The sequence below is a fragment of the Doryrhamphus excisus genome, linkage group LG5 (assembly GCF_037039965.1).
Source record: "Doryrhamphus excisus strain RoL-2023G ecotype Guam linkage group LG5, RoL_Dexc_Guam_v1.1, whole genome shotgun sequence".
In the NCBI taxonomy this organism is placed as follows: domain Eukaryota; kingdom Metazoa; phylum Chordata; class Actinopteri; order Syngnathiformes; family Syngnathidae; genus Doryrhamphus; species Doryrhamphus excisus.
This window is the reverse complement of record NC_136361.1, coordinates 18,812,433-18,824,753: the sequence shown is the minus strand read 5'-3', so window position 1 is coordinate 18,824,753 and position 12,321 is coordinate 18,812,433. Positions and strand designations below refer to the sequence as shown.

The following is a 12,321-nucleotide window of genomic DNA, read 5'->3' as shown; positions in this document are numbered from 1 at the left end:
ACATCCAAAAATTCCTCTAAATTTTAAAATCGAGGGTGTGTGCATTTCATGGATCCCCTATATGCGACTACAGGCTCATACAGTACATGGAACTCAACAGCTTGCTATATATCCCCTAAACCATGCATCCTTTGTTTATACAGTAATTCTGCATCCTCTCCACACACACTACATTTGAACGTGTTAGTACTCTGAAACACAAATAAATGATATCACTTATTGCCTGATGGATGATATACAATATATTATTTTTTTTTTTAATCAATTACAGTATGTGACTAAGCAATACTTCCCTGTACATTCTGAAATGAGCTCACTGTAGTCTTTGAGGCTTGGGGTTCAATTTGAGTCGAGCCTGTTTTGTGTACTCAATTCTTGTTGGAAAATAAATAATGACACTTTGTTCCAGTCCTTCGTAGTCCCCGTAGAATTTATCGATAGTCACAGCAAAAAAAAAAAAAAATGGGAGTAAGATGCGTAACCAGGCCCTGTTTTTAAACTGTATCAACTGAAGAGGATAGGTCCATTCCACCGAAAAGTCATTCTGCATTTTTTTTTTTTTTATCTGCCTGTAGTTTATGTTATTGTGATACGAATAATGAGGTAACTTGCTGAAACGTCACTTAGGTTCAAGTTATTTCCACAGGAAATATGTTTGAATCCTAGCTAATCTTTAAGTAATAAGAATGACTCTTTGTCTCTCAAGCACCTCTGCACTTTGTCAAAAATAACTCAAATTCTAGCCCCCCCCCCCACTCCCTTTTACCAATTCCCCCCACGTTTCCCCCAAGCGTCTCTACACACCTCCTCATTGCAGAGGTGCGGGTGAGAAAGTGATTCCCATTTCATGCCATGGTCTCTTTCCCTGGCAGTCTGCGGTCGTTGAATGTGTGCATGTTGATAACCTCCTCCGTTTTCACCATGACAGGGGGCTGAGGCTTGTGTTTGAGGCGGCGCTGGCACTTCAGTGAGACCCTCAGTTCGTCCACCATGGCACTGCAAAAGGACCTCTGGAGATGAAAATAGGGAGGGGGGGCGGGGAAATAACATTACTAAAAGTAGCATCAATCTAACACTTCTGCAGATGTTGTTCAATGCAGTTTGGCCTGACTTAGTCAAAAGTGAAATGCTTTGTGTTTTGAGAAAGAAGTGTGTTTGGTGCAAGTGTGTGTGTGTGTGTGGGGGGGGGGGGGTGAATGGCAGTTAGACATTTCTCCACTTTTTATTTCTGGAAGTAAACCGAAGTTGACACTCGTGCATTTTTATAGCAGCTTAATTTGTAATTGTAGTGATTTTGGCTCTTGTGACTTTGTGTCCTTTAGCATAATGTGAAGTGGGCCATTTTTGGGCCATTTATTTTACATTATACATATTTTAACATTGTTGCTGTTTGTTTTTTTTTGGTGGTCCTCGATTTACAACCGGAATTTTCATGGTTACATAAATTAATGAAAAACTGAATTTTATTCTGCAAAATTGCTGTGTGTCCGCACAACCGCACTGAGGAAGAACAACACCACTTGCGAACTTTTTGGACTTCATTATGTATCCCAAGCGGCAGCGCACCGCACCAAGGAAAAGGAAAGCCACCACCATGGAAGTGAAAATGACCATCATGGACATAAAAAGCTCAGAGAGGAATAACACCCAACAATTTTGACCATTCTTTTGGTCTCAAATGTTCGACTGCCACGGGCTACATTAACAATAAATATCATTGAATGCTAATGAATGCTAGAGGGGTCCTGGATTCTGTGCACTGTTACAAGGAGGTATGGGATTTTATGTCCTTCATGTGTTCTGTGTACAGTCTAAGTGACTTAATAACCCGCGACGCAGGCAAACAAAGTTGCAAGTGGCAGCATTTTGATGAAGGTGAGAAACTATTAAATTGTCATGACAGGAACAGGGAGGTGTCTGTGTGGTGTGTCGCTAGCACATTGTGTCTTTGGGAACAGTCATGAGTAAAAGTACACGATAAAAGTAACCTTAAGTGTTCATGTATCCCTTTTTATTTATCATTTATATGCATTTAGAATTGTTTTATGCATGTTAAACTAGAAAAAACGTATTATATTTTGCTGATAACAACATTGACTTGCGGTTCTGTTTGCCATTTTATTAAAGCTAACAAAGTTTTGTGATCAAAATACAAATACAGAACACAGTTGGAGTCACGCAGTGTATTAATAACCCGACAAGATGGGGTCATGTTATATGTTAACTGGAAAATGTACTCAAACCGAGGCAAAATTTTGGTGTAAATATTTGACCTTAACCAAAAAAAACATGTAAACTGAGGTTCCAGTGTATAGTTCTCCCTCTTGTACCACCTATTCCTTGATAGTCCTCCACCAGTCAGAATGACGCCTGTGAGAAATGTACTTTATATGCTGCCATCGGGGCTTGTATTAGTACAATTATATACTTGCAGTACATGTACAGTATGATGCGTTACATTTTAAACATTAGACATTAAAGCTAATGGATCGGATATCTGTGCTGGTATTTACGCTGGTATTGGAACCCCATACCGATACTGGATCAAATCAGGCCCATGAACATTTGGTCCACATGCTGAAGCTTGAGCAACCATACAGTGCCCAAGCAAACCTCTTTCAATTGTGCAATCATGATTGCACTTCACTGATAAAAAACAGTCATTTTTCATACACATTTCTTATTTTGATGCCTTGTATACTTGAGTATGGCACAGCCTTCTAAGTGTGCAGTGCTCATTTCAAGCAGAAATAACACAAAGTCCAAAAGACAAAAGCGGCGAGACACACTCTTTGAGTAGAGTGTGTTTAACAGGCCCATGGAATGTCATCACTTATTAATGCACATTGTATCTCATTGGACTAGAATCCCATGTTGCTGCATGCTCAATTAAACAGCTGCTACTCACAGTCTTCTTTCTCATACCGTAAGCTAAAGTGGCATCTGCAAGTATCAAGTCAAACCACAAAAGTGTCCGGGTTGAGTCTAGTCTTCCGCATGTGGGGTGGGAAAAAAGTTTCATTGCAAAGTTGCATTGTGTGATCTGTCCTTGTTATTAGTTTGATTGCAAATCTAATGGGGGGGGGGGGGGGTGACTGTGATGTAGTGTCAGGGCTAATACTGTGGACTTTATTGAGGTTTATTGGTTTATTTACTTTGCCCACAATGCAGCTAATGACTGTTGGACTTCACAACAGAACTTGGCTGTGCCTTTTAATGTTATTTTTCCATGGCAGAAATAACAAGATTAACATGTTTTGATGTCATAAATACTTTAACCCAGAGGTAGGGAACCTATGGCTCGGGAGCCAGGCAGGGCTCTTTTGATGACTGTATCTGGCTCTCAAGCATTTCTTACCACAATAAAAATGTATTTCTGCTAACATTTTAAAGTAAACCATCACAGAAATGATAAATAAAATAAAATAATATTAAAAATCAACAACTTTTTTATGCATTTTAATTCCTCCATCTATTTTCTACTGCAATACGGCCGACCATATCTATCTTTCCTGATATTTTCCAGGTCAAACACCAAAACTCGATTATTACTGGGTAATGCTGTAGTCTACCTCGGTCATTGAGATGTCAACATGTAAATATAAACTTTTCTCCTTTAGTCAAATAGTCACCTAGCTAAAGCTGCAGAACCAAGCCTTCTGACAAAGATGGCCAAAAGAATGAAATATACTGAGTATGGTGCAAAATTATGCAGCAGCAGAAGTTGCATTAATGGCAACAAGTATTTGATTTATTATTAGACACTGCGCTGTTCACGAAAGTGTGCTGGCCACACCCCATTGGCGTGGGGTAGTGTGCCTGGTCTACGTAATTAGAGCCCATTATCTAAAACTGTTGGTCTTACATAAAAATGCACACATTTTATTGCATTCAATGTTTAAAAAAATGTATATGGCTCTCACAGATACACATTTTAAAATATCTGGCCTTCATGGCTCTCTTCGCCAAAAAGGTTCCCGACCCCTGCTTTAACCTGTGAGTTTGTATCAACGTAATGGAACTAAATAACATAATCATGAGAAAGGAATCATTTACGGACCCTCCATTTTCACTTGGTTCAGTTTTATCGGGAATACACGACACAAATAATGAAATAATCTCTCTAGCAATGAGTCGTAGCATTGCTAAGGTGGTGGAGAGATCGTTTCCCACCCTGTGACCATGTCGAAGTATCCTTGGGCAAGACACCGAACCCCAGTTGCTGCATCATCGGTTGATGAATGAGGTAACTGTGTCAAAGCACTTTGAGTACCTTGACGGTCGAAAAAAACGATGACGTTAAAGCAAATTTACCATTGGACTGTTGGAAAAACTGTTGGAAAATTATCTGTGTCAAGTGTAATTAAGAAAACAACACTCGGATTTTTGGTGTTTGTGAGGAAAACAGAGTGATGCATTCAATGACCTCAGTCCACCCCTTAAAAAGCTCTGCAGGAATTTGGGAATTTTGCATATTTCTCTTTAAGGTCTCATTATTTTGACTGAGATGTGAGGTGTAGATGTGTAGACATCAACAAGTTGCATCCTTGTACTTTTTTCTCACATTTGTGACCAGAACCAAACAAGGACAATGATAATCATGAGTCACATAAGTGGGCCTTTTTCCTTTGTGCAATTTACATTTCGTTCCACCCAGTTATTTGACTCCTTGAGTGGGCTCATACCTCTTGGCTTGTCTACCATAGGGACTGACCCACATTGAACTGAACACAGAAGTGCTGATTGTTCTTCTTCTTGATGCCTTAAGAGTCGTGCTAAACATTCAACAGCTCAGGGTTTGAGTCCTGGGTGTGCACACTGGTAGACCAGTTAGAAAAGACTTGCTCATAGGACCCTCGACCCACCTCTAATGCGGTCAAACATTGTTAATCTAATGGACGCCAATGGCAAATCAACAATTCCTTTGTTATGTTGTATGATTAGTTAAAACCCTGCACAAATACTACACACAATCTACCACAATAAGTGAAACAGTTGTTTTGAGAGGCAAAAGTATTCCCAAAATGTGTATCCTGTTTCCACTGCTATCCATGTATATTCCTACTTGGGATACACTCTATTAGTTGAACACCATCTGGCAAGACGCACAAACAAGGTCCCACAGTTAACAGTGCATGTCAGTGCACAAAAACAACCCATGAAACCGAATACATGCATTTCATACAATGCATTTCTGATGGTCTCCATCATGTAAAAGATGTTTGAAACCAGGAAGCTGACCCCCAGCCTAAAATGAGGGAGATCGGCTTGGGTACAAACCTGCACTCCCAATCCCCATCCAACCTGAACAGTCCAGTTGTGATCAATTGAATGCCCTGAGAATACAACCTGGATGAATGAGAATGTTCCCAGATGTAAATAGTACCCCCCTCCATCCTGATTGATGGCGTCCTCTTCTTGTTTTATTATTTAATTCGCCTCCTTAATCCATCGGTTGTGTTTGTTTGGATGAGATTGATACAAACTTATAATCAGTCATTTATACGATAAAGAAGTCAATCAATGGTGTCCTCGGTTTGTTTCCTTACTTCAATCGGGATGAGGGGAGCATTCATGCTCTCATCCCTTCAAGAGACCATCGAGTGGCGGGAGGCCTACAGGGTTGGCCACGCCTAGGTCACTTCTGTGGAAGACTGCAGGTGACAGCTGAAACATTCATTCATTCATTCATTCATTCATTCATTTTCTACCGCTTATCCTCACAAGGCTCGCGGGGGTGCTGGAGCCTATCCCAGCTGTCTTTGGGCGATAGGCAGGGTACATTGGACTGGTCGCCAGCCAATCACAGGGCACATATAGACCAGCTGAAACATGTCAAGGGAAAACACTGTCTAGTATACCTAAAACTATACTACACTATGCACTATACTTGTCTTAATATTTAGATTAAGACTTAGATTATACAAACTCAGTGAAGGTGTACACATTACAAAGATAGTACATCGGATTTTACAGTATTCACCTTCTTTGACGACAAGTACATTCTGTTTCGGACTTAACGCCGCTACTTTTTTCACATGTTTTGAACCTACTGGCTTCAACAGTGATGCACCTAATTTGTGGCTAAAAGAACTACAGTTCCCATGATTCAGGAAGTAGTGAATTGGGGTAGTAAAGTGGACTATCACGTTAATTTTATGTTTTTAAGTCTTATGCAATGCAGTGATTGTGCTTTGATCTGACAAATCTTAAGTAAGTTTGATCACATGTAGAATTACAACATCTTCTGCTTGGACTGTTTGGAATGCGGCAGTTGTGGTACTCTGATGGAAAAAAGCAACTCACGTTTCACTGGGAACACCAAGTGTAGGTATGACCGGAAGGTTTATAGTGTGTCGTTCTGTGTAAATATCGAATATTACAAATTGGACACTTTACTTTCTGGAATTTACAGTACTTACGCACATGGTGTTAATATATTTGTATTAACAAAAATAAAATTACATTTTCTTTTGTCATTATGCATACAATTTCAGAGAAAAACTATTTTAAATCAATTTTGTTCAGTGCCTTTTATAAGGCACTGAGACGAAACAAAGTAGTTTGTCTCTCGCAGGAATAATCAAAACAGAAGAAGTGAAGTTGAACACAAGTAATTGTGATAAATGTTGATAGATTAGATGCCGACAAATTTCAGCAAACCAAATTCTAAAACGTGTGTACAAATAAGCCAGCTAATCACTTGGATCATACCGAAGACAGTCATGGCTTTTCATTTTGCCTGACATCACCCCGTGTAAAATTAAATGCTGCTGCAGTGTTTTATCAGTAAAAGTCATATACTGTAGCCTCGGGCTTCGTGCTGCACTGGGCCCATTTTGCTCAGGCTCGGGGGACATATTGCCATCAAATCTGCCTGCTGGTGGCATGTTGGATTGATAGCGGCAGCTTAGGGTCATTGGATTACAGAGTTTTTATGATGCTCAACAACCAGCAGCTGTGCCACAGCTCTGAGGAAGGCCTGCGTGCACTTTGGAGAATGCCTGTGTTGTAATACGATGCAGAAATTGAAAACTGAAAGGCAAAAGGTGAAAATAGCCAGCACATAGACAGCATGGCACGAGTGAATAAAAGCTAATATACCAATTTTTCATGTAGACATTTGCTAGTTGGTTGTTACCGGATCAATCTTTCTTTCTTTTCTATTACATGGACTTTGGGTGTACCAGTACCACTGTGGTAGAAAGGGTAATGGTAATGGTAATGGTTTTATTTCATTTGAACATACATCAGATTACAATTGAATGCATCACATAATCAGTTCACAGTTCTACATGTCCAAAAGGAGTAGGAAGAAGCAAAGCTTATTAAATCCTACCCCTCCATCTGGTACTTTTACAATCAGTAACTGTTACATTTGTTCACTTCCTGCTTTCCTAATATAGTTTTTTTTGTTTTTTTTATTTTTGTTACATACCGAAGTACGAGGTGATATGACCATCCAATGACATAATGGGTACCATAGTAAGTGTCAATATAGTGATATGTATAGCACATCATGACTAGTTCAAGACTCTTCATCCTTGTATTTAGCAAAAGGTAATAACTAGTTTTGCAGAAATATTGAGGTGTGTATTATATTTTATTTCATTTTAATATGTATACTGTTTTTGGTCCCTTTTTAGATGTACATGAAAGACCTACCTGTCGTTTACCAATCTGTCTAATTATGCATTAGTGAGCATTTATACTGTAATACATCCACCTCACAGATGCGGCATATTGAGATACTGATTAGACATAATGGTTATTGCACAAGGTGTGCCTTAGGGTGATCACAATAAAAGGCCACTCCAAAATGTGCAGTTTAAGTGGTGTCTTGTGTGACCACCATTACTTCAAATACTGTATCCATTAATCCAGAGCATCCCAAACATGCTCAGTGGATGACATGTCCGGTGAATATGCTGCTGGTTCCCAGGAATTGTGTACAGATACTTGCAACATGGATGCATGCATTAGCATGCAGCAACACGAGGTGATGGTCGTGGATGAATGGCACAACAAGGGGGCCTCATGATCTCGTCGGTGTATCTCTGTGCATTCAGAATGACATCAATAAAATCCACCCGTGGTGGTAGGGTGATGGTGGAAGGTGCACTTTATTGATGGAGGTTTGAATGCATAGACATATCTCAACTAATCCAGTATCCTCCAATCCAAATCAACTGCAATCACATACTGCTGTGTAAATGAGGTGATTCAAGTTATGTGGCATTTCCTATCATAATAAATCAGTGCTGAGAACACAACACATCAAACTAATGCTGCTTTACAAAACATGCAAATTATAGACAACACTGAAATGCCAAATCCGTAAACAAACGCATGACGAACAGCAGCCTTTGGCTCTTGCTTTTCTTCTTCAAATAAATGCCATGGTAATCTTTCATTTTGATTTGACCTGTGTGATGCTTAAGGGGTTCCAGCAGGGTAATGGCATGATACAAAGTGCAACTAGTGAGTGTTTAATGGGTTGTGAGGACATCTATCTCAGTGGTTGCAGATGTCTTGTTTCCACATTTTAACTAGGATTTGTTTTTTTTCAGTGAAGAATATCCTCATTCAGAGCCAACACTGATTTTCTAAACAAGAGATCATATCATATGACATCATAAGATATGGTATCATATGAGGGATTCACATTATTTCATTGTATGAGGACATGCATGCAAGTGTGTGCTGTGTACGTGTGTGTGTGCTGAGGGAGATGAGATGGGTTCCTCACACACAGCCAGCTGGTGGTCCCTGCACCCCGAGAACCAGGTTAATCTGCAGCAGCCTCAGCAACAGGCAAGAAGAGTGGAAAAAGCAGCAAGAGGAGGAGGAGTGGGAAGAGGAGGAGTGGGAGAAGGAAGCAAAGGGGGAGCTAAGGGAGAGAGAAAGGGATGTGGGATGGGGAGGAGGAGGAAGGGAATAATCATGGTAATCATGGATATCTGACAGACGAGTATGGAGATGATTTTGCATTGAAAGTCAGTGTGATTTAGATGGAAAATTAACTCAAAAAATATTTTTTATTATTTTTATTATTTTTATTATTTTTATTATTTTTATTATTTTTATTATTTTTATTATTTTTATTATTATTATTATTATTATTATTATTATTATTATACTGTTTCTTCACTTCTTATCATTTTAATTTGGTTGGTATAAATTGACATTTCAAAATATAAATATTCGTGAACGTGATATCCAATTGTCTCCTTTTTGTGGGGCAAAAACAAACTCCAAACTAACTTGCATGCTAGTTTTATGTTACAAAATGCCACGGTAGTCAAAAGTCACATTTGCAGTACAAAGACGAGCTATACTAGGCCGATAACTCTAGCTAGTGGGGTAGCTAGCTGCCACCAGTGACAGCTCGGAGAAGCGTGTAAACAAAGATATGTTTGATATACGTCAGACATGTAGGGTTTGACCCCGCAGATTTTTTTAGGTTAGCTTTGAAAGGCATTTATCGGCATTGGCCGATCATGTGTTTTTTACGGAAATCAGCCGATATTGATCGGGGCATCCCTCGTTAAAACCATCGAGCAATGGATAATTTATATTTTTTTGAATACAATAATTAGCTGGAGATTATTTCTGAATGTTTTGCAAGGGTTGGATAGTACTGCCCAGAAGAGGTTCAATTTGTGAGTTATAATAATAGTTCATTTATATTTTAGCCATTTGACAAAGTTTGTATTTCCTGTGGTAATTCAACAAACCTATTATTATTAACATGGGTGCTTTGTATGGAAAAACATGGGTTTATTGTCAGTGCGTTGACTTGACTGCAACTGGACTGTTTTGGTTCATCAGTTAACGGTCATGACTTGGTACTATAGCTTTAAGGATGAAAAATAGTCGGGTGGAATATATGTGGAATAGAGTCCTCAGCAGTTCTCCAAACCCTGTGTGCACAAAGGTCAAATTTGACTATGCCGTGGACTCCGCTCTGTGCACTGGTGTCACACAAAACGCAACGCATTTTTCCACATTGACCCATTTTTAATGTGACCGAGTGCAGAAGCTAGATGGTTTAATTTTTTTTGTTGACACTCAAAATGCTTTCCAGCACCCATACTACTCATGTCCTTCACCAGCGTGGCATAGTTCACTTCCTCCCATTTGCTTTTCAAAAGCTGTAGGCTTGTAAGGAATCAGTTGCGTCATGGAAATTTGTTAGCTAGCTCATAATAACTCTTTTCCTGGCATTATAATGCACAGAAAGAAGAAAGACATATGTGTTCATGTTTCACGTAAGGATTATAAATGATGGGTAAAATTAAAAAAAAAAAAGTGCAGTCCCCTTTAAAGACTGCCAAGACAACCTGAACAGTCCAGTAATGGACTCAATGCCTGGAGAATACAATGACCGGGATGAATGAGAATATGCACAGGCACACTAAGGGTTTATCTATTCTATAAGAGTGTGCAAAGGCTCGTCCCCATTACTGAAATGAGTAGATGCTATTTTTTGCCTCTGTCTAGTGTTACGGAACAGAAGTAATTATAAAATGCAAATAGCAGGTTGTGTGCCATCAAGCATGTGGAAAAACACAGGGACACTTAACACAGCGTTTTGACAAACAGGATGCAGCATGGAAAACTACAGTGAAAATGCGATCACTTGGAATAGTTCGCAAGAGGGATATATTCAGTTATTAGTTTATTAATACCTGTTGCTGCTTTAAAAATTTGACTTTCTGAAGCATTAGAAATGTCGGTTTTTAAAAAGGTCGCAGTATGTCCGCCATTGTACCGAATACAAAGTGAAAAGTGTGCTCAATTGTGTTTTTCTAATAATATTATGATGTCACATAACTAGCCGTTCTTGGAAAAGATATAAAATGTAAAAATTCCAACTCAAACCCAGTTTAATTTATAACGGTGATATCTAAACACATTTCAGTGAACCACTGTGGCGACCCCTGCAAGGAAAAAGCCAAAAAAACAAACAAAAAAAATGCTTATGTGCAAAAGTGAGCGTGACCAATGCTACTAAAATCGAGGAATTGATTAATTTCAATATTAATGCAGATCTGAATGACCGAAATGTGTGAATTTGTCATACTCGGCATACAATTTGAAGATGCTTGTACTATGCGTCCTTGTTCTCCATTTTGACGACTTTGAGTTCAGTCAAGTAAATACATATCAGTTTTAATAATTGAGCATAACCTAACAGATCCTAAACAGAAACTGACCCAACTTTCTTAAGTTTAGACTAAATAAATTGGAGAGGCTAACTAGTTAGCTCGGTACCTTGCCATTCTAATCAGGGTCGTCTATTATGTCCCTGCAGTCTGTGCAAAGTGGTGTTTTCATGTTTACAGCACTGTATTAAAAAAGTCAAACCGGTTTATAGTATGCTCTAACTATGAAAATATTTGATTTATTAATATTGGCTCCTACTTTACGGAAATTATCTAATTACGGTAACCACGATAAACGTGGGAAGACTCTGGATTCATTACGAAAGTACATAACTGAATGGCATCTGACTCATAGTTTATTTTAGTTTTATTTAAGTTTCTGATGTACTCGGCATTGCCTTATACACTTATACACAATATATATATAGCTGGATTTTTACTGCAACTCTCAACTAAGGAAAGTTCAAATGAATTTTACTTTCTGCCATCCTGCTTTCACTTCCACAAGCTGGAGTTTTTTTTTTAAATCAATGTTCACAAACTTTTCTGAGATATAGTCTGATGTCACACCGCATGTTCACATGGCACCAACTGACACGGTTAGTTCAGATCATATTTTTACACTCTTTTGACCGTGCTTGAAAAAAACAAAAAACAAAAAAACTTGACGCCTAGAGTCGGGTAAATTTGAAATGCGTGGGCGTTACTTTTTCCATACTCAACTCAGGACACTTCACGAACACTGAGTTCGGCACAATCGCAGTTTTTTTTGTGTTTTTTTTTTTTAAACGCAGGATGCCTTTCCTGGCTTGGGTTTGAACCTGTGGCTTCTGGCATGTAGGGATGCTGTGCAATCTTGGATTTTTTTAATTATAAAATATTATGGACCACAGTGTCAGGAGAGTTATAATAATGAAGTGTCTAATATAACATTGTAGAATAAATTAGTATTTGACAAAAATCATATCTCACATACATACATACAAATTAGATTTTGAGAAAATATATATAAGAAGCTGTGTTTTATTTGATGCAGATGTTCGATGTCATGTACAATTACAAAGTTAAGCTGCTTCAGATGCTTGTCCATTTTTGTCATTGGGTTCATTTGCAATGTACGCAGCACGGCCGTGTATTAAATTTTTATTCTTTG

The 12,321-nt window shown here is 38.7% G+C and overlaps 1 protein-coding gene across 5 annotated transcripts in view; it reads right to left on the bottom strand.

Annotated features, from left to right (window-relative positions):
* Positions 1 to 367: 367 nt before the first annotated feature.
* The window catches only part of grik2 (glutamate receptor, ionotropic, kainate 2), a 138,168-nt gene continuing 126,214 nt past the window's right edge, over positions 368 to 12,321 (bottom strand). For 2 of the 5 annotated variants that reach the window (XM_058052758.2, XM_078790858.1), the window contains one exon: positions 368 to 1,010. In XM_058052758.2, coding sequence (XP_057908741.2) covers positions 763 to 1,010 — 248 coding nt within the window. In that variant the 3' untranslated portion in view covers positions 368 to 762. Of the gene's footprint in view, positions 1,011 to 8,749; positions 8,891 to 12,321 lie in introns of all 5 variants that reach the window. The other 3 variants (XM_058052760.2, XM_058052761.2, XM_058052759.2) reach the window with 3 other exon arrangements.